Source organism: Penicillium diatomitis (genome assembly GCF_028827545.1).
Source record: "Penicillium diatomitis strain IBT 30728 chromosome Unknown utg000004l_segment0_segment0, whole genome shotgun sequence".
Lineage (NCBI taxonomy): Eukaryota > Fungi > Ascomycota > Eurotiomycetes > Eurotiales > Aspergillaceae > Penicillium > Penicillium diatomitis.
The window spans coordinates 1,795,073-1,816,772 of record NW_026623176.1 but is presented as its reverse complement, the minus strand read 5'-3'; the positions used below and the strand labels follow the sequence as shown (position 1 = coordinate 1,816,772).

The 21,700-nt window shown below is 51.9% G+C and overlaps 7 protein-coding genes across 7 annotated transcripts; 4 read left to right on the top strand and 3 right to left on the bottom strand.

Moving 5' to 3' along the window:
• Positions 1 to 5,430: 5,430 nt before the first annotated feature.
• afeA (adenylate-forming enzyme AfeA) lies at positions 5,431 to 7,593 on the top strand (the record flags this gene model as incomplete). The annotated part of the gene is made up of 3 exons (XM_056933520.1): positions 5,431 to 5,715; positions 5,903 to 7,035; positions 7,191 to 7,593. 3 exons carry the CDS (start codon positions 5,431 to 5,433, stop codon positions 7,591 to 7,593), a joined length of 1,821 nt encoding a protein of 606 aa, XP_056791061.1.
• Positions 7,594 to 9,883: 2,290 nt separating this feature from the next.
• On the top strand, positions 9,884 to 10,299 carry N7539_003917 (potassium transporter 19; the record flags this gene model as incomplete). The annotated part of the gene is made up of 2 exons (XM_056933519.1): positions 9,884 to 9,897; positions 9,960 to 10,299. The coding sequence occupies 2 exons, from the start codon at positions 9,884 to 9,886 to the stop codon at positions 10,297 to 10,299; spliced, it is 354 nt and encodes a 117-aa protein (XP_056791060.1).
• A 997-nt stretch (positions 10,300 to 11,296) lies between these two features.
• N7539_003916 (nitrilase) lies at positions 11,297 to 12,608 on the top strand (the record flags this gene model as incomplete). The annotated part of the gene is made up of 3 exons (XM_056933518.1): positions 11,297 to 11,773; positions 11,948 to 12,275; positions 12,340 to 12,608. The coding sequence occupies 3 exons, from the start codon at positions 11,297 to 11,299 to the stop codon at positions 12,606 to 12,608; spliced, it is 1,074 nt and encodes a 357-aa protein (XP_056791059.1).
• A 254-nt stretch (positions 12,609 to 12,862) lies between these two features.
• Positions 12,863 to 13,876, bottom strand: N7539_003915 (uncharacterized protein; the record flags this gene model as incomplete). Its single annotated transcript, XM_056933517.1, has 1 exon — positions 12,863 to 13,876. The coding sequence occupies one exon, from the start codon at positions 13,874 to 13,876 to the stop codon at positions 12,863 to 12,865; it is 1,014 nt and encodes a 337-aa protein (XP_056791058.1).
• Positions 13,877 to 14,460: 584 nt separating this feature from the next.
• Positions 14,461 to 15,956, bottom strand: N7539_003914 (ferritin-like domain-containing protein; the record flags this gene model as incomplete). The annotated part of the gene is made up of 2 exons (XM_056933516.1): positions 14,461 to 15,486; positions 15,546 to 15,956. The coding sequence occupies 2 exons, from the start codon at positions 15,954 to 15,956 to the stop codon at positions 14,461 to 14,463; spliced, it is 1,437 nt and encodes a 478-aa protein (XP_056791057.1).
• A 2,298-nt stretch (positions 15,957 to 18,254) lies between these two features.
• Positions 18,255 to 19,261, top strand: N7539_003913 (SDR family NAD(P)-dependent oxidoreductase; the record flags this gene model as incomplete). The annotated part of the gene is made up of 2 exons (XM_056933515.1): positions 18,255 to 18,327; positions 18,420 to 19,261. The coding sequence occupies 2 exons, from the start codon at positions 18,255 to 18,257 to the stop codon at positions 19,259 to 19,261; spliced, it is 915 nt and encodes a 304-aa protein (XP_056791056.1).
• A 245-nt stretch (positions 19,262 to 19,506) lies between these two features.
• N7539_003912 (isopenicillin N synthase family dioxygenase) lies at positions 19,507 to 20,715 on the bottom strand (the record flags this gene model as incomplete). The annotated part of the gene is made up of 2 exons (XM_056933514.1): positions 19,507 to 20,499; positions 20,647 to 20,715. The coding sequence occupies 2 exons, from the start codon at positions 20,713 to 20,715 to the stop codon at positions 19,507 to 19,509; spliced, it is 1,062 nt and encodes a 353-aa protein (XP_056791055.1).
• Positions 20,716 to 21,700: the final 985 nt, after the last annotated feature.

Genomic DNA, 21,700 nt, shown 5'->3' with positions numbered 1-21,700 from the left:
TATCTTCCGAAACATGGCCCTTGGAAGACAAAGAGTGGTCTTCCGGCTGACTGTTCAAGCTGAAACCGCCCTTCCATTACATTGCAAATAATTCTTTGCGGGTGTGTCCTCCTTGCAAGTTGGACTTCCATGCCGTGTCTCGGCAGTCATATTGCGGGTCACGACTCTATCCAGCTGGTCATTCTGCATCCATTCAAACACGGACAATCTCGATCACCAATGATAGGGTGGAGTCACCCCCATCGCGGGTCTATCTGATTGAATCTATGGTTCGTCCTTTGATCACCGGATGAAAGGGAAGCAACATCCGCACTACTATAGGAAGTGACAAGAAATAGACCGGGACTGTCAACCGCGCACGGGATGGATCGGGAGTGTTCCTCCAGTACGAGTATATCGATTTGACCCATTTTCATTCATATTCGAGTCTTGGACTCGGTGAGAATCGCATCCAATCAAGACTCCACGATTGATCCGATTTACTGATTGATTCCTCGGGGAATCTTTTCCTTTCGGTTTTGCGGTCCAGACTTGAACTCTCGCAGATCTTGCATTTATTGTTCTGCAGGTTGCCACCAGCATCGCGATCCTCCATGCGTCGAGTTGCATATGGCCTGGATCCACGAGGGTTTGTTTGCCCATGCATGATGACTCCATTGGGCCCTCGAACCGAACGCCGGATGGGGACGCTGACTGGATAGATTCGAGTTGAACTAAGGCTGGCCCCACCAGCTTGGTCCAAGCCTTGGGAGAGCGGGGTTCTCCCCTTCAAAGTGTACATTTGACAGTCCCTTTGTGAAGCGGATCGTCCATTGACACATACGACTCGGTCGACACCGCCACCATCTTGCCAGCTGAGAGTGGGGATTCGACCAGAGACGAACAGGACGAGTGCACGGGATGAGACCTTTTGCATCATCCAAACGCACACCGGCAAGTGTGAACTCCTGGGTTGAACCTCAGGCTATTGCTATTGACCTGAGTTGAGTGATCGTCGTGCGTTTGATCCAGATCTCGTGATTCACTTGCCCGGATTTCTTCACGGAAAGGGCGGATTCACGCAGCTGCGTGCTACTATTGATTTTCTCAATGTTCTTTCCGTTCGGTCTGCTCTTTTTTCCTTCCCCCCCCCCCCCCCCTCTCTGCACGGTATCATCGAGCCCTTGCAGCGGGAGGGAAGAACCATGATCGCCTGTGCCGCTGCATGGGCGTCTATCCAGCCTGATTGGAGCGAGACATGCACTTTGGGAGATACAATGCATTGATCAATGTGGCCACACGAGCTTGGAAGGAGCCAACATTGCATGCGTGTGGAGCATCTTGAATCCCGCTAGTTGTACCTAGAGCGCCAGAACGAGGGGCATTCGATAAGGTCCAGTCCGGTCCAATCTCGGTCAGCGCGAGCGCTTTTTGGAACCCATTCAACTGCACGCTTGTCTCTGTCCGATTCGAATCCAGGAGTACACACGGAGGTGTTGGGCCGTTCCGTCGGGACCGAGCCGAGACAGGCCCCTTGGGCCTGTTCGACCAGATTGCAACCTTGCACCGGAAAGGAACTGGAAACGAAGAAGGTACGATTTGATACACCCGACATAGAGGGGCAGACAGCTACAAGGGAGTTGGTGTTATGACTACAAAACTTGCTTGGGCACGGAAAGACCACTCCGATGCTCGGTCCAAGTCACGACTCGAGAATCACGACCCGCGGAAGTGGTCCAGCGGAAGATCAACCGCCCGAACCAGGAAATGACAGCGCGACGATCTGTCATGGAGGGGTAAACCGTACGGCGGCACAATGTGGTATAGTGTATACTGAACACAATCCGAAGACATTCTTCCATCTTTGTCACCATTGGCGAAAAACGTCTTGATTATCTCTCAAGACTGCTACATCACTCCAAGCGAGCAGCGACCAAGCGAGCTGAAAAACAAATGGTCTGATCTCGGCCCTCCACACTCAAAGTCGTCGAGATCCCTGTCGGCGTGGTCCCGAAGTGTGCCGTGCTCCGCTCGATGCCGTGGCACGTCCAGGAAAAGGATCCGGTCATGGACTTGATTCAACAATCCACACGACGAGGCTGTCGTTTTCGGCATGAACTATCCACGCACACTTTCTGGATGGGCGAGGTGGAAAGTGGAATCCCACGGCCAGGAAAATGCAGGACGCGCGCGAAAGAAAACAGCAATGAATCAATCGGTGAACAATCGATGTCATTCGATCACACTTCGGGGTCCAGTGGTTAGGCATCACACCAAAAGGTTCTCGTACCGGCAACGGAAGTGGATTTAGGTTGCGCGGGGGTGCATCCAGTAGATGCTGGGCAGATGCGCTGTGCCCATCTCGATCGGAAGATCTTCGATCGGAATTGCTGCTTTGGACCCGTCAGGGCCCATCGTTCGTTGATACCTTGCAGGTGAGGGGAGGGCTCCTGTAGTCAGTAGTGGGCCATTCTCTTCCCAGCTCCCAATCTGCTGGATTCGAGGTTCTTTTGTCGCGGCACGAGAGAGAGAGAGAGAGGGAATGAACAAGAGGAGAAAAAACATGTAACTTGGCGGGAAAGGCAAACTCAAACCATTAACCGATGGTCGATGCAAACACTCGAATTCCGGTTTTCTTGGACGAGAACCCCAGGAATTGTTGGGTCTCCGATCGTGCATATTTTGTTTGCCGGGCTTTCACTAACAGCTTTCCAAAATTTTCTCCCTGACGACCTAGCTTCCTGAGGTCGGAGATACGCCCAGTAATCCGTTGGAGTTGTTTGAGAATGCCGCGGTCCAGGAACCCGGATGGCAAACGGATAATAGAAGAATATACTATCATCTGTCTGTCAGGGACGGCCGGACCGACGATCTCGAGAATCATCCATTTTGCCCGCGGGTGATCCGAGCGTGTGGCTGAGAGCGAGGAAGGCTGTCTCACAGCTTATCCCATGATCATTTTCCTATCCACTGCAGCCTGCCAGTTTTTCGGGCCCGACATTATTATCATGTGTTCAGGATGATTCAACGTTCCATGACGGAAGGGATGGCAAAAGCAAGGCTGACAAGCCGGTGGACCAGAGACCAGATACTGGAAAGAACAAGGATGCTCCTGCGCCACTAGTGCTGCTTAACGCCTGGCTGGGTCTTGGATGTTTTACATATTTGTTTTTTTTTAAGCGGGTAAGGTAGAGTGCCTTAGGTAGGGACCGTGTTTGTTTGTAAAGAGGTACTTTTTGACATCCTGCGCCGGGTCTGGCCGCGGGATGTAGGATGGAAGATCTTGACGCTGCCGCCGACTGGCGCCTAGTCCTACCATACGTCTTGGGAGACCGAGAGACCTGTTATGGCAACGAGTCTAGAGCAGGGTCACCGGGATGGAGGGGTTGGCAACAAGTGAAGGCAGGGGAAGTAAAGTATTGAAACAATATTTAGTTGGCAGTGGGACTAGAATGTGTCTACCTTATCCTCCATAGTACCAAACATGTAGTAACTACTGCTACGCCGCTGGACAGGAGAGCATTCAAGTGACACTTCGGCTGTCCTCCGGCTATGCTGTGTACTGTGTAGTATGTACTATGTAATGTGTGCATGATTCCCAATCTGATCGTCGAGTCTCCCGTCTCTCTACCATCACATGTACAGTCGATCAATTATCCCATCGGTGTTTGGACAAATCCATGTGTATCGTCTTGGCACGAGAAGATGGATCGGGTCCACTTATGGATATGGGATCGCATCCAATGGATCATTAGATACTCACATCATATGTTGGAGTTCAAATGGATGTCACTATTGCAGCTGCTCACGGCCAATATCACAGTAGAACTTACTTACTACTACACAGTACACAGTACACAGTACACACTACACGCGGGGTCCGGTTTCGGTTCAGTTTCCTTCTTATTCCAATCGTCGGCAGGCCGAGATATTCATCGCTCAGGCTCCCGTTCCCGTTCCAGGTCATCTTCCACGATCTTCCACGAATGCGTGTTCCCCTGTATAGGAGGAATAATAGAAATGCTTGATTTCGTCCATTTCCATGTCCTCGACTGTCCAGCTTCCCTGCTGATGACCCTTCTATCCTGCTCCTCGGGTCGACATTGCTCAAAAGCTTAAAATTTGTCTCACGAGACGAAACACTTGTAGATCATCAAACTCTGCTGTGTCTGATCTCCTCAGCCTTGCGTGTCGACGAGATTCTATTCGCCTTGGAACGTTAGGACCTTGGAAGTCGTCATCATCTACATTGTACTGAGTAAGGTAGGTAGTCATGAGTTCATGGTGTATCCGAAGCGGGCAATATGCCATATTTTACCCTTTTGGTTTTCTGACTTCCTGATTCGGGGAGACTACTAGTGACTGTTGACAAATTCTCCCAAGGCTGGTGTTTGTCGGCGGTGACAGAGTTGGCAACCCGACCGAGTGATTGGTCCATCGCGATGTAATTGACAATTGGAAAAGGAAAAGGGAAGTGGGGAGGCAGAAATATTCGATTTCATAAACATTTGGTGGAAAAAAATAAGAAATAGGTCCTCGTATATCGCAAGGAATTATCCACACTGATACAGTTATACTGTACATCGTGCAGCGATATAATCCACCACAGGAGCTCGAGGATCAGCAATTCACTTCCCAAAGTGATCCAAGTAGGACGGCTTTGTATCCCTTCAGCGTGAAGGGTCCAAGGACTCGGTGAGGTCCGGCAGCAGAGTGGGGCTTATGTCAGCCGGACCGGCTGCCCGGGCGGTCGACTGAGTCAGTTGGAATTCCAAATCAATCGAGAAGGATTACCCGATTAGGCAAAAGACCATCAGACGGAGGAGATGGTGAAGTGGTGGACTAGACCTGGTTGGGACCAGCGTGAGACTGTCATCACAGTAGACGAGAGCAGAGCCAGACGGACGATGGACCATTTGCGCCAATCTCGAAGTAAAGAGAAAATGCTCAATCGAGGGGTTCCAAATCAAATCATTTTCCAAACAACAGACTACAGTCCGCGTCCGCGTGTGAGTGTCTTTCCATGTTCCCCTCCACTCCACACTCACAGTACTGCCAGTGGAGAGAGTTTCCAGTGAGACGACTCTTGATACACACCTCCCTGGTCAGATCCAATATAAAGTGCCCTCCCCCCCCCCCCCCCCCCTGTTCCTTTGACAGGGATATCGATTTTGTGCATTCCAACAATTGAGTTGTGTACTTGCTTCCCATTATCAATTTTTCCCAACTCATGGTCGGCAGACCCCAACCAAGTGTTTGCTTTGCAAGATCGTCAATTGATCGACTCTACAGAAGTGTGAAGACTGTCGATCTTGTCTGATCATCGGGCGAAACCTCGGCGTCTTTAGTCTTAACATCTGCTTTCACTTTCCTCTATTCCTCTGGACCATCATATAAAGACCCTCAGTCTCTTCCTGAACAACCCTAGCCAGCAGTCTGGTAACGATCACGATGATGTCCATGTCCACCTACTGGCCCAGCAATACCATCACCGTGCCCTCCAATAACATGCCAGATCAGATGCAACACCACGACTCCCAGGCAGATCTCTTGACCTTTGCCTTTTCCAGCCCCAGAGCGTACAATCCCAACCAGCCCATCTTCATTGATGCCGAGGATCCATCTCGCTCCTTGACGGCAACGCAGTTTCGGTATCTGGTTCGAACTTTGATCGCTGGGCTCAAGGCGCATCAAGTCCAACGTGGGGATTGCGTGTTGCTCCATTTGGGAAATAGTGTACGTGTAACCTGATTTCAACCCAAGTCTCTGTCTGTGCACGCAGGGGTGGTGACGTGAACGAGTGCCCATCACTACCAAAGTCTCAACATGTAGAGCTGGGCCAGAGGGCACTCTCCTTACCCGAGTTTATGAGGAGCTTCAACTGACTTGCACTCTTTGTTTTTTTTTGCGCTACGCTCCACAGATTCTTTATCCGGCTCTCTTCTTCAGCATCATCGGCGCTGGGGCCGTGTACATGGGCTCGAACCCGCGAAGCCAACAACAAGAATTGGATCATATTGTGGGACTGGCGGAGCCCAAGTTGATCCTCACCACCCACGATGCCCTCCCTACCTTGCAAGAGGTGGCTCAGGCTCGTGGCATTGCACCAAGTCAGATCTGCGTGGTCGACGAACGCGCTGTCGATCATTGCGCCCAGCTATTTCTGCGACATGAGATGAGATACCCGGCCAGCGCGGAGCTCCTCGGTGGCACCTGCGGTGCCACGAACGGTCGCATTGGAAACTTTGCCGATCTACTCTGCTATGGTGAGACCGACTGGATGGTGTTCTCGGATGCTCTCTCAGCGCAGAATACCCCTGCCGCCATGTTCTCGACATCGGGAACGGGAGGTCTTCCCAAGGCAGCCATTCTGTCGCACCACGCCATCATCTGTCATCACCGGACAATCTACTACGACGTGCCCTACCCCGTGAGTCGCCTAATGGCACTTCCCATGTTTCATCTGTTCGGTGCTTTATGGACCCATATCTTCCCTGTCCGCCACGGCCATCCGCTCTTTGTGCTCCCTCGGTTTGAACCCAAACAGTTCCTGGCCACGGTCCATCGGTATCAAATCTCCGAGACCTATCTTGTTCCAGCCATTGTCACTTCCCTCGTTCGCTCTCCCCTGCCCGTGTCTGAGTACCTGACCTCTTTGCGCTATGTTGGCATCGCGGGAGCCCCCATCGACGGTCCTTCCATCATGCAATTTCGCAGTCGGCTTCATCCGTTGGCATACGCATGTCAGCTTTGGGGCATGACCGAGGTGGGAGTGGTTTTCCAGACTCGGTATGGTCAACATGGCGACCCGGGCAGTATTGGAACATGCCTCCGAGGATATGAGATTCGTCTGGTCGATCCCGACGGGCAAGTTATTCGCAGTGATGAGTGCTCTGGTGAGCTGTACGTGCGAGGACCGGGACTATTGATGGCCTACAAGGGCCGGACCGATGCCAAGGAAGCACATGGATGGTATCGCACGGGCGATTTGGCGTACATGAAGGAGGGTCATTACTTTATCGTGGGACGCACAAAGGAGTTGATCAAAGTCCGAGGGTAAGTGAACAACAAGTTGCACGGACCTTGTAGAGCCCTCTTTCACTTTCACACACACACACACACTCTCTCTCTCTCTCTCTCTCTCTCTCTCTCTCTCACAATCTGAGGTTGAGAGTCTTGTTTTTCTTTACCGAATCTAATGATTTTCACAGATGGCAAGTCGCTCCCGCCGAGCTCGAAGGCGTTCTCCTCGGCCACCCTGGGATCTCAGAAGTCGCTGTCACCGGTGTCGATCTCAAGGACGGCCGCGGTGAAGTGCCACGCGCGTTTGTCGTACGTTCACGCGACTCGACGGTGGGCCGTCTCACGGCAGAGGAGATATACAATTTTGCTCGGCGCCAATTGGCCAGCTACAAGGCGCTCGACGGCGGAGTAGTCTTTGTCGAAGAGATCCCCCGAACAGCGAGTGGGAAGATTCAGCGATTCAAGCTGGCACAGATGAACGAGTATAGAGAGATGGTCTCTTCACTTCTTCAACGATTGGAAGGGCCGGCAGTACCTACGATGGGTCGGCTCACCTCGAATGCGGATGTTGCAGCTGTGGGAGTGGCTTGAGCATAGCGGGTTGCTGTTGTTTTTTTTCATTACAGACTGACGATGGTTTATGGTGGCTCTATTTGGTTTGGTATTCGAACGGAGGCGTTTCTTCCATCACTGCATAGCGAGCTTGTTGGTTTCTTAGCTGCAATTTTTTTTTTTTGCTTTTGACATCTCGGGTGGCTTCCATTTTTCGATTAATTTTCAATCACAAAGACATTTTGGATTTAACTCGTGATTGCTCGATTACTTTTGGTAGGCAGATGCGTTACGTTGGTGATTTTTCCAATAGACCCTGTTGTTCTGGGACCGTGACAACACGGCGTGTTCAAGACATAATGTCAGATAAGGTTGGGACCATGCGCTTGTCATTCTTGAACGTATTCTTCGCCATGCAGTTGATACCTCAGTCAGATTCCATCCGTTGGAGTAGATTGGACCATCATTGATAATTGAGAATCATCATCTCAGCGTCCTCACACGACTTTCCGTAAGATTAATTGGAATGGAAAACCATCCCTAGCCTCAAGCATCATCACGAGACAATCCGGAGTCAGGAACCTCAGACGGTACTAAGAACCTGGTGGAGTCTCGGCCAACTTCCGACGTCCTTCTCCATATTCCATGCACGTACTTTTGTCCGATCCCTAGCATGGTGCATTTCCGGCCTGGAACCTTCAGGCTTTAAACCTTGAAGATCTGGGATTCATGCACGCAAGCAAGATGCGATCCACCGTAATATAGAGCAGGGTACCAATTGGACTGTACTGCCTCGGCTTGAGGGCGAGAGTCCGATTCACAATGCGCTTCTGGTCTGAACAATGCAGTGATCATCCGTGGACAGGGCTGGTGCTTACCATGAAATAGCATTGTTTCTCCAGTGACACCCAGCATCTCTGGTTAGATTCGAAAGAGTCGTCTGCGTGCCGCGTGGGTATCGGTACGCAACGTGCATTTGCATGCTCTCTCATTCTCTCATGTCACCGACCATGATATGTGGGTTATGAATTGGAAGTTGTGGTCAAGTTTCCAAAGCTGTGTGTAGCCAGTGCCAGACCGGTGACTTACTTTACTGATCTCGGGATTTTGAGTCCATGGAGACACCAAAGCATGGCGGCTGTCTAGCGCCTGGACGAAGAGCGTCGACTTGAGATCTATATTCTTGACCAATGATCAGCTGTAGGTCACTTGCTCCCACCTCACCCAATTTCCCGAAGGCGCGGACTAGATTGTGGCTTCAACTTGCAGGCAATCAACCCTCTTTGAGTAAGTAGACGAAAAAAGACGAAAAAAGGTGCAAGTCTGCCAAGTACGGCCGGAGTCGAACAGCCAGTCGTGCGGAAGCTTAGCCGTCTACTATGTGATTTCAGGTTGGTCGGTGCAATAGCTGGAGGTCACGGACAGGATTCCCTGAAAAGTCAGGTTATTTTACATTGTTTCATTGATGTCCTACTCTTGATGTATCTCGGTCTATCTGGACAAGTCTGTACTCTCACAGATGAGATAAAGCGTAATGGGAATTATTTCGATCCACACAGCCGCGGCGATAGCTGCCGGAGAGCTCCAGTACTCAACAGTGAACACCAGTTCAGCCTCTTCGGCAGGCCACGCGGGTTGGCGGCGTCCAAGTTCTGGTGGTGCGTGTGAAGCCAAACAATTGCCTCTGTATATTTGCGAAATTGGGCCTCTGGAGGATTGACCACGGTCTGTGTCGAATAAGGCTCCTCGTTCCTGTGTCAGTGAGGTTTATTCGCTGAACCGTCATCATGTGGAATCTTTGCAATGAAAATCTTCTATAGTATCAAATTCTCAGGCTTTGTATTACCGTTCGTCTATATTTCCCAAATCACGTGCCTGATATAGAGGTCATGAAATGCTGCCTCGCACCGATGACACATAGTCCGCATCTCTCTAGCTTGCACAGTGACCATTGAGAGGGGGAGGGTGCACCGTCGTTACATCTCACGATCGTCCAGAATCTTGGAGAAGATGGAAATGGCGCATATCCCCATCTCTGGCGAGTCCCTGGTTCCATCAACCTCCGATGATTATCTAACCCGTGGTTCCACGTGAGACGCAGGAAGGGCTCAGCGGCGACAGCTGAAGGAGAAGCACCGTCGTGAACCCTGAGATCTCCCAGTCCACTGTCACCGGTGTGTCATGTGGGATTCTGGTTTTGATCTTCCGGGTTCAACCCTTTGGCACTAGTAAATTGACAACCACATTTGCTCCAATCGTCATCCTTTGGATGACGTTTAACTTTTACTTTGCATTTATGTAAATTTGACCAAGCACCCGCTCCCTTCCGATGAGCGCTACTCGGTCAGCCGATGCTACACATACAGTAAAGGCACGAACAAAAAGGCCATTCCCAACTGCTACAGACTGATCATCCGTCACGGATACACCGATGAGATTGTGACCCCGGACCTAGGTATTCTCGTCCTGGACTTGATCCGGGGATACCTTGCTAACAAGCTGCTTTCTACCAAGAGCCCTGGTGGCCACGAAGACCAAATGAGCGTTCTTCAGCGTGCGTGGAAGTCCCAGGTCATTTACATCGTTGGCAAAGAGCAGATGAAGATTCCGGCCAAGACTCCGATTCTCCGTCGCCTTTTCCTCTGGATATTCTTGTGGATGAGGGACGCTAGTCGGACCAAGGTGCAACACTTGAATGTGGAGGTAGACAGGGTGGTAGAAGTAGGGTTTGTCAAGGAGATCTAGACGGGATCAGTCCATGGGAGATTTCTTTTGGGACACTGGAATCCAGCGTTCTATATTTGATTCGGCTGAAACAGGGTCCAGTTATAACTGTATATATCAATACCTGATGGTCAATTGAGTTGTCAACCATTTTTTGTTCCCTGGGTCTCTTGCAATGTGTGAGGCAAGACCACAACTACTTCAGAGAGAATGGACTTGACCCTCCAGCCATCCAAAGAGAGACATTCATACGCGATCAGCTTCTCCAAATTCCACTCGATCAAGTCTCGCTCGGTCCCGACCTCGCCGGCCGTCAGTTCGTTTATTCCCAAGGCCGGAATAGAGTATCGGTTCGCTTCAGTCAAGCGATAATTGACTTGCTGTATGAATTGGAACTTTGCCTTCGGCTTACAGAGCAGGGCCCGAGAGACGGGCACAGTAGTTAGAGTCTTTGGCCACTGGATAAAGGGCTCGAATTTCCATGACTTTGTGGGTGAGATGGGATGGGCTGGTCGATTGGAAGGAGAGGGAGCACAACAGCAGAAGAGGGGAGACCATTTCAAGGCGCGTGGCGAATGAGTACCGACTTTGGCTCGAGAGAGAGATTAGAAAATAGTTTCTTTGACTTTTATCGAGGACTCGAAAATGTCCATGTTTAGCCTAGGAAGAATGACTGTTCCATCAGATAAAGATCATCAAAAGCCGAAGATTACACGAGTGGAGACCCCAGCCGTGATCGGATCTCCCCCCTCCCCCCGGCGCCGAGACGTCGGAGTCACGTCGGAGAGAGTTGTTGTTGGATGGTTCGCTCCGAGTCTCCGAGCGATTGCGGGATCACCTCGGCATTTGCTGTTGGTGGAGTTGCGATGCGACGACTCAAGTCTAGGAAGGTTTAAAGGCCTTAACACTTCCATTCCGAATGGTCATATTGAAGGAAAGTCGCAGATTGAAATTCTCTCTCCTCAGTGTCCCACTCTCTCAGACTCAATCCCAGCGCATCAATTCTCAACCCCACACCATGCCTCAAAAGTTGACCGTCGCGGTCGCTCAAGCCCGCACCGGGCCCTCTCTCTCCGCAACCCTCTCCGCACTCGAACGCATCACGCAACACGCCGCCTCGCAAGGCGTCAGCATCCTGCTCTTCCCTGAAGCGTACCTCGGCGGATATCCTCGCACCTGCGACTTTGGCACGGCGGTCGGTGCTCGTGCCCCCCACGGACGCGAGCAGTTCCTGCGATACTTCCAAGATGCTGCCGATCTGGGCGATACCCCGGCCGGTGCGGGGGACGACTGGATTGAGCGTAAACTCCCGCTGGCCAAGGGGTCAGATCGTCGCGGAGACGGGACGCGAGAGTTTCTCGAGAGGGTTGCTCGTGAGACGGGAGTGTTCATTGCGACGGGGGTGATTGAGAAGGCCGGGGGCACTTTGTACTGCTCTGCGCTCTATGTCGATCCGAATGCCGGTGTGTTGGGAAAACGGCGGAAAGTCATGCCTGTAAGTTTTTGTTTTTGTTTTTGTTTTTTTTTTTTTGTGAATTGTAGAGGGGCCAAGGCCGTTTCCCCTCGATGCAAATCGCAATTGCAGATGTACAGAATGAATAGGCCATGGGACCCGGCTGGAGTGTTTTGTGGAAACTGACAATTTCCCTCGATTTTCCTCATCGGATAGACTGCCTCGGAACGTCTGATTTGGGGCCAAGGATCTCCATCGACCCTGAAAGCAGTCACGACGGTGATCAAGGGCGTGCGACTCACCATTGGCGCCGCAATTTGCTGGGAAAACTTCATGCCCTTGTTGCGGCAGAGTCTCTACTCCCAAAAGGTCAACATCTACCTGGCCCCCACCGCGGATAGTCGCGATACCTGGCTTCCTCTGTTACGAACGATCGCCGGCGAGGGCAGGACGTTTGTGCTCTCTGCGAATCAGTGCGTTCGCTACCGTGAGCTACCCTCGTGGATCACCGAGCAGGCTGAGAAGCAAGGAACTGCCCTGGAAGGTGAGTCGCGAGAAACCAATTTTCTTCCTTTTCTGTTCCGTGATGCTAATCACTTTTACCGCAGGGAACCCGTACATTTCTCGTGGTGGATCTAGCATCGTCGGTCCCCTGGGAGAAGTCCTGGCTGGTCCCGTGTGGGAGACGTGTGTTGACGATGCACTTGACAAGTCCAGCTTGGAGGGACTGTCAAAGGATGAGGGTCTCTTGATCCAGGAGATTGACTTGGAGGATTGTGAACGGGGGAATCTGGATCTGGACGTTGCAGGAAGTTACTCCAGAAGTGAGTTCAAGTTGACGGTTGATGGTCTTGACTTGAATCCTCCTCCATTCTGAGCATGATATTGGAGGATCCCCCCCCCCCCCAAAAAAAACGCACACTTTTGATGAGCAGACTTGGTCCCTCGGTTATGGGACCTCTTTAGCAGCCCGACTCGACCAAGAGCGCTGGGCTGTGGTACCTTCTTTCCATGCATTTTTAAAAGACTCCTGGACGTTTACCTTGGATGATTTGATCAGAATCTGTCATTGCAGTGACATTGGATCTCAATTCAATCCAACATGGCATTTCTTCTCTAAGACAAGAGACCTTAGACAATCTGATATCCCTTCCAATATACACCCCAAGCCAGCGGACCCAAGGCTCCCAAAGCCGCCGGTCCAAACGACATCTCCAGAATACACCAGATCCACATGGTCCCGTACGCGGGCGCCTTTTTCATCACCGCATAATACGGTTCCCCATTCGTCACGACAATCAAATGCGACCCCAACAAAGCCGCAATCGGCAACAATATCAGAGTCCGAGGCGTAGGCGGGAAGACGAGTCGGAGGAGGAACGAAACCGACAGCTTGTCCCTCGTGAGCGGGAGCACGGAGACGGGCTGCGAGCCCGAAGCTAGAAACCCCAGACTATGGTGTAATCGCAAGGAGACAATGTGGCCGTGGACAAAGTGGACGAGGAAAGTAAGGAGGGGGAAGGTTAGAAAGACGGACTCCTTGATCAGGCCCAGCACGTTCGTAGATTCGGCGTATTGATGCGCGGCGAGGTAGGCGAGGGTCAGATGCAGGGTGGTCAATGGGATTGAAAGGAGGATGGTATCGAGAAGAGGCGGAAGAGATTCATCTTTGCCTTGGATCTCGGATTCGTCGTCTTCATCTTCATCCGGGTCCTCGTTGTCGTCCTCATCATTCTCGACTTTGCTGTCATCCTTTGACGGAGCTGTGCGCTGTCTCTGCGACCGCTGTCCAGCTCCCTTTCTTCGACCGACCAGCAATTCACTCTCGACCTTGCCATCCGCATCCACCAAGTTGCCCGCCTCGTCAACTGTCACGATCCGCGTCCCTGTTGATTTTGATGGTCGTCCATGCTGCGCTCTCGGCGTCGAACCGGCATTCAGCACATCTGCTTGCTTCAGGAGCTCCTTTTGTCGCTTCTCAATGATGTCATACAGAGTCGGCACATTGCTCTTCGAATCCCCGCTGCGATCGGGAAGAGCAAGTGGAATATCTGATACTCTAGACGAGGTGGTCTGTGTACTCTCGGCGGTGGTGGCAGCAGCTGCAGCGGCACGACGCTGCTTTCGATTTCGAGGGGTATCCATCAGGGATTTGGAAAGAGAACAAAAAAGGTTACTGCCGTGGGCGGAAAAAGGGTCAAACTGGGGGAGCAAAAGTTTATAAAAATAACACAAACACTAATTTAAGAGGCTGCATGTGGGGTCGGGTCGGGCGGAATCCGCCGATCGGTGGAAAACGGATTTTTTCTGGATTTTATGTAGATCTTGCTAGATCTGTTGCTTGACTGATTCGTCGTTAATTCGGACACTGAGAAATCTCTTGCAATGATAATATCTTTCATCGGTCTGTATCCCTGAATAGCTCTTTCCGAGACTAGGAAGACAAATTCACTGACTTGGATAACAAAAGAATGAGAGCTGAGGCAATTAAATGAGCATTGAGAAAGGTCAAAATTTCTTACTTGGTGATTATCGTCAGACACGACTAATATCATTCCACAGCATCCACTATCCATTAATATATATAAATCAAAAACCCCAGATTAAAAAACATCCCCGAATACACACTCAGAAGCAGCATTATCAAGAACACATCAACGCCGACATCCTTGTTCGACTCGAACAAACCGCTAATTCACGTTGCTTTTCACCAGCCTCGTTACTGCCCTTTAACCAGCCTGGTAGATGGCAGGACCAGCAACAACGTGGGGGTTGATCTGGCTCAGGTTGAAGGGAGTATACACGGCGTCAGAGTCAGTGATAGCAATGAAGATAGTTCCATTGATGGCGGGATCACCCTGGAAAGTCTCCAAATCAGGCTGGACGGTGTATCCACGACCGGTACCATTGCTGGTACCCTGCTCGGTGACGGTCAGGGGAGAATAGGTCACGTTCAACTGGGAGACCCAGACGACGTACTGGCCAGCGCCGGCCGAGGTGGAGGTGACGTAGGAGTTGTTGGGACCAATCTCCTGCCCGGGCTGTTGCCACTCCAGATAGACCTGGCGGCCAGGGTAGGAGAGAGCACCGGTATCGTGGGTGACACGAGCCCCATCGTTTTGTCCAGTGGCAGGCTGGTTGTTCGTCTTGTTGCCTCGGACAACATTGGCCGCGGGTCCAAGGGTATTGTTCATCGGAGTGGTGCCATTGTTGGCAGTAGCACTGCTGGGCTGGTTAAGAACTTGCAACCCGGGGAAGTTCTGCCAAGCGAGACGAGTCTGACCCTCCGGGCAAGAGGAAATGTATGGGGCCAGCAGAGTCCAGGCCCAAGACTGGGGAATGCCGACCTCGAACCAGACGGGCATGGGGAATAGACCCTGGAACTGACGGAAGATCATCTGTTGACGGGCCTCGGTGGTGATGGAGAGCGTCAACAGGCTGGCAGCCTCGCGGGAATCCAAGTGAGCGAGGAACCCGTAGACACCAGACTCGCCCCAGCGAGTGAGCTTCTGACAGAAGTCCAGGTACTCGGCGACGTTCGTGTAAGGGTAGTTGTAGTTGCACTGCTGAGGCGCCTCGGCGCCGAGCATGTTGCTGATCAAGGTGGCGTGGCCGACCTCTTGCTCCGCCATGAAAGCGATCAGATCACGGTCTGCCTTGCTCAGACCAGCAGCCTGGAAGTCCGCGGCAGAGAACCGTCTCAAGCCATCTTGGAAGAGGTCGAGCTCGATCCATTCCTGGTAAAGAGCAAGGGCCTATACGGTAAACGATTAGCATTGCTGCACATGTCACCAATAGACAGTAAGATCCATACCAGAGACTCATAGTCAAAGTCGCTCTTCGCGTTGTAAACGGGGATGGTTCCGTTGGTACCAAGGCCCCCGGCGGGCACATAAGGCGCAGGCTCGGGGTTGTTCAGGTTTCCATTACTGGGGTAGGTAGTCGCTTCAGGCGACACGCTACCCATGGGAATTCCTGTACCAACAGAGGACGCCGTCACGGCGCCGGTGGTATAAGGAGTGCCGCTGAAAGGAGTGTGCGCAACAGAGCTAGGGTGACTCCGGGTTGGGGGCGCAGACATGGAAGCCGACATGCCCATTGATGAGGACATGCCAGACGATGGAGTACCCGACTGTTGGCGTGCAATAACAACTCCCCGAGGAACAGCCGCCACGAGGGGTGCAAGGCCCACGGCGCCAACGAGTGGGACAGCATTCCACTTCATGATGAGGGTGTAGAGGGGTCAGCCTTATACCACGTGAAATGTTCTCTTACTGGAGAGAAGACAGAAGTGGGCACAAGGTTGAGGAGAAAGAGAGAGATCAGATCAGACCCAGGAAGGACGGGGGAGAATCATTTATTAGTAGTATTTCGGAAATGGTCACAGCTCCAGGTAGTGAGTGGATCAGCTTCCGAACTATCCTGGAAACATCGACGTCGGTGACAACTTGCGTATATACAGTAGGAGCCCAGTCAAGAACATTCCGCATCTGCCTAGGTGCTTGACGGGGGCAAATGATAGGCTGCATCCAGAATCCAGGACTAGCCACGTCGGGGATGCGGCAATAGACTCGTATTCGCGATTTTTTCCCCCGATGTTTATGAAGTCAACGACCTCTGGCCTGTACCCTAACGCGTCCAAGCCCATCTGTAGGGTAATCTGATGAAGTGGAGAACCCTTAAGGAGAACTGAGGTCAGTCATAGGTAACCTGAGAGATGCATGGCTTTTGGCCAGCAGAAGGGAGGCAAAAAATCAAGCGGAACAAGATCCCAACGGTCAACAACCGGACTCTTGGTTGCTTGCGCGGCCTTGAAAGGCGGACAATTCCTTCGTTTCTTGGAGAGTCCTCCTCGATGTTTGCAGTGAACAGCACGCCAGCGCTACAGATGATTGGCAACCCACGTTCATCATGCTGTCATTCATGTCACCCCGTCCCTTCAGCTTCCCACGAGATCCTGATCTGAGCAGGTGGCGAGAGTACTTGAGAAGGAGGGCAAATAGTGAATGCCGCGGATGTCTCGGATCTTGCGGGACACGACGTTGCGTTTTGATAAAATGGAGGTGAGATCTACCGATGGACTGCATACGCTTATGCCGATAGACTCAGGTTTCATTCGGCAATGACTCTGGAGCATCTTCCAAGGCTGCAGCATCTATCGATGGGGCTCCGCCTCATGCGCTAGCATGCCCCAGAGGTGTATCCACCTTTGAAGTTCAGGTCATACAAGAGCCTTTCCGGCGCAAAGGATGGGTCATCATTTTTCTTTTCAGTCAATAGTCCAACATGCAGGGGACGATCGAGTAATCCTCTCCATCAATGGAGTACTGTACTTTCTTTCTGCAATGCAACACGCAGGAATTGTTGAGTAATGATTCATGGTGGAGAAAGATGCCGCGGTGGTGACGTCGAGCTCGAGTGGACCTCCACCCCCGTTCGGGAAGTTTCGAACGGCCATCTATCGAAGATCCCGATGGGAGTCAGGATGCCCTGTCCAAGTGGGCAGTGGGAACCCATCCCGGTCGCTTTTCAAGCATTTAACCTGGCCCCCTTTGGAGAACCTCTCCGTCAATGGCCTCTGCCAAGGTCGATCGTGAAACACATCGTGTCCGATCTTGGATAGGCAGCACGGCTTGCAGGGCCTGACTGGGAACTTTCCCGACCCCCAGATGCACCATCTGCATACTGGATGCGCACCCAATAGGGCAAGATTCCGCATCGAAGATGTGGAGGTCTAGACCAGACGTGGTGGGCTTTGAACATTGGTAAATGGCGGAGAGCTTTGACAGCAGGAGATATGCTCCGTAATCAGATGAGGCTGTAGAATAGCAGCAGCAGCACCAGTAGCAGTAGCAGTCGTAGTAGTAGTCTCATGTGAACACTGGACACTCCTGATTTAGCACGTTGGACCAACCCAGCAGTACCTTACTGGCCGCAAGATCTACTCATCCTGGGGCTGTTACCTTGTCCACGGTCGCTTGCACCATCTTGTTATTACACGACCAGAACCCATGAACTCTGCACTGGTGTGCTCACTGCTCAGTAGCACACTGTCGTCACCATGACAGTAACGGTCGCGGTCAGGCTGGTGGGAAGGTAGGTAACGCGGGAATTGCGCTCAGCCGAGTACAAGACAGCTGGAGATACATAGAGTGTTCACTTCTTTCTCCTTTGTTAGGCCCTCTGGAGCAATCAGGTGACCTGGCAGGAAGGGCACGCATGGAGTAGTAGTACCGAGCATATTGCCGAAATGCCTCGGAGGTTTGTCGGAGGAGCGCCGATCGCACTGAAGGAATCCGGCGCGGATGGGGTAAGAAGATAGAAGGTAGAAGGTCAATGTGGAGGAAGAAGAGCGACGAGAGGTGGGCGCTGGATCGCGGGGTAATTTTTATTCCCAAATCCTCAATCGCAATGTTTGTCGATTCATCTTTATTTCGTAAAGCAACTGAAGGGTGCAGATTCAAATTTCCCAGGACCACTCACTTCTCAGTCTTATTGCGCTGCCGAGTTCATACGCTCCATCATGGCGCATCTTGAAGCATCCAATCTTTTCTCTGTAAAGGAGCGTGTGGTGGTCATTACGGGCGGAGGTAGCGGTAGGTCACCTTCTCATTACAATTAAATGAAGGAGACTAAGATCCTGCTGTGAATGACCTTGTCGAGCTTGTATACTAATCTCCAATCCAAGGTCTTGGCCGGATCATGGCTCGCGCTCTCGCAATCAACGGCGCTTCCAAAGTATTCGTCCTGGGTCGTCGTGAAGATGCGCTCCGCGAGACCGCTGCTCAAGCACCGGAAGGAATCGTCATCCCCGTCAAATGCGACATCACCTCGAAGGAATCATTAGAATCCGCGTACCAGGCCGTCGCGGAACAAACCACTCACGTCGATATCCTGTTCGCCAACGGTGGGATCTTAGGTCCCCTCATGCGCTCGCCCGAGGCTCATGCGGATGGAACTCCACCCTCTCTGACAGAGCTTCGCGATGCGCTTTTCAATGTCCCCATGGAGGAATTTACAAAGGTCCTCAATGTGAACGTCACGGGCACCTATTACACGGTGCTGGCCTTCTTGCCCCTACTCGAGGCGGCCAACAAGAAGCGTCCAGCTCCTCAGGAGGGCGTTCTGACGCCTCCTTCGGCGCAGGTGGTCATTACCAGCTCGATTGCAGGATTTGTGCGCAAAGTGCCCTTCAGCTATGCCTACAATGCGTCCAAGGCAAGCACGAACCAGCTGGTGAAGCTGCTGTCGACCAATCTGGCCGACTACAAGATTCGTGTCAACGGTCTGGTTCCGGGTCTCTATGATTCTGAGATGGCGAACAATATCTTCGTCGCACACGGTCACACCACTGGCGGTGTCTCGGAGGGTTCATTCCCCAAGGAGATGATCCCACTGACTCGCGGTGGCAGCGAGGAGGACTTTGCCGGGTTAATCGTCTGGCTGGCAAGCAACTCTGCCGGCTATGTGAATGGCAACCTGCTCGTCACTGATGGTGGACGCATGAGCGTAGTGCCCAACTCGTACTAAACTCTCAAGAGTCTCCGACATGTGGTTGTATGAGTGGAACGGTTTAGGCGAGAATAGAGATTTGTTTGGGTTGAAAGTTTGCTGAAAATCTTCTATTTCGCCAAACTAACACACTTTCTTGGAATTCAGCAACGCAAGTACATGAATAGATGCCATACGCGAGATCTGCCCGCCGAGGACATCTTCGAAGTGGTACCAATCAATGCCCAAGAACTAAAAGGAACAGAAGTCTCTCCATCGCTCGCTCAATATGTAGCGGTGAGTCGCTGCACGAGGTAGTCTCCGGCCGTGATGCCGGCGTATTTCTTGGACTCATTTATATCTTCGCCGTAGGTGCCGGGTAATGCCTCGATCAGCTTGTTGTTATTGGGATTGCAAAAGTAAGCGATGCTGTATCGCGAGGGATACGTTTCTGACGAATCTTGCTCATCCAGAGCCGCTGGCTTGGGCGGCTCAATCACACGATGACGAGTGCTCTTGATGGTATCGTTCGACCAGCGGGCCAACAGGTCCCCCGCATTGACAACGATCGTGTCAGGGATTGGCGTCGCATCCACAAACGTCCCTTTAGGGCTCCGCACCTGAAGTCCACCATGGCGATCCTGGAACAGCAATGTAATCGATCCGTAATCGCTATGCTCCCCGGCGCGAACTTGGTGGGGATTCTGTTTGAAGACATCCTTGCGGACTGGGGGATAATGCAGAAGCCGCAGATTATTATCGCCCTCGTCAACAAACTCGTCGAAAAAGTGTTCAGGGAGACTCATGCCCAGGGCGATCGCACACATGACCTGTTTGTGCAACTCCTTACACATATCAAAAAAGGACAACATGGTCTTCTTGAACTCTTTGCCTTCCTCGTCCAGATGATCGGGCCATTGATTCGGTAGTCCGTCGACTCCCTCGCGACCGATCTCCATCGTCTCTTTGATGTCCGGGGCGGCGCCCCGCAGTGTCTCCATCTGGCCGGTCTCCTCCACCGTTGCGAGCTTCTCGCGTCCAATGGCAACGTATCCGCGATTGGACTGTGGAGTCGTCCATCCCAAGGCGTCCTTTTGGCTTTGGGGTCGGCGAAAGAAGGTTGCTGATGAAGCAAAGACTCGTGAGACTACCGACGGAGGGATACCATGATCTTTCAGGTAGATGAACCCGGAGGACTTGAAAGCGTTAGTGATGGATAAGGCGACTGCGTGTTTGTCGGATGGGGTTCCAGTGGAGAAGGGGCCGAAATCGATGAGCTGTTCAAGATTCAGAGGATGTTTGAAGTCAGAGAAAGCACGACCCAGAGAAATCTGGGGAATCTGGCGAATATCTTGATCATCCGATGGGAATGAATGACCAATTGTACTGCAGAGACGCGATCAGTACTCCTCAGAACGGCTTACCGGTATCACGAGATCGTCCTTTGATACGGCGTTGGACACCGGGTTGAGCTCTTGTAGATGGCCAGCCATGTCTTCTCGTCTAGTGAGGGACGTGTGAGGTGGTGGGAACAACTCTTCGTGTGAGCCCTCGAAATGCCCGTCGGTGTAGTTCCTGTGATCTGTGAGAGGAGAGAATCTTCTGATAATGGAAGAAGAGAGAGAGGGGGTTGACCCCCAGACGCATGATGATGCACCCCCGGCTCGAATGCAATCCATTGCATGATAAGGCGGGCGTCCAGAGATAAGCTTCAGTATAGACCACGGCTGGTCCCCGGATTCCCTGCATCTCTGCAAGACTGATGATAGGCTGGAGAATATTTGTCGGTGCGCCGTTTGGACCCGGTTGCTCCCCTGCGAGTGATAGGTAATGCAGCAATTCGGCTTATGCGATAACTTAAGAAAACACTGCTATCGCGGACGAGCATTTGATCAGCGGACAGATGTTGGTTGATTGAGACTCAATGGGCACTACAAGTACACTGCGTTTTCAGGCCGTCAGGTTGCCGTGGTACTTGAAGTGCCAACTGAACAGAAGGGTTTGATTCATAGGAGCAGTCAGCTAGTCCTTCGAATACTACTTACTACCAATAGGTACCTTGGGTACTAAGTATGCCAGTCAGTACCTGTGTCACTGCTAAGAACCTCCTTGCTGTTGTACCTGACTACCACCAGGCGATCTTTGGCCTCAATTTCTTACTCCTTAGTCCTTGCTATCGGGCACCGGTAGTGTGGCAGCGGACTATCCTTCACGGAAATTGTGAATTTATCATTGATGATAAACCGCTGATATAATGGGCATATGGAATGCGAAGTCTTTCATGAATCAGAAGAAGGACTGAAGCTATCCAGATTCTACCCTGTGCTGTGTGCACCATCAACATCACCTTGCCAGAGTCCCGAGGCAGGTGTCTGGTACGGGCGGGATCCTGCATGAATCAGGTGCTTACACGGGGACCCGCAAGTACCTGACTTGTCCGTCAGTACTCCAGAGCAACTTCCAGGCTTAACTCCGAGT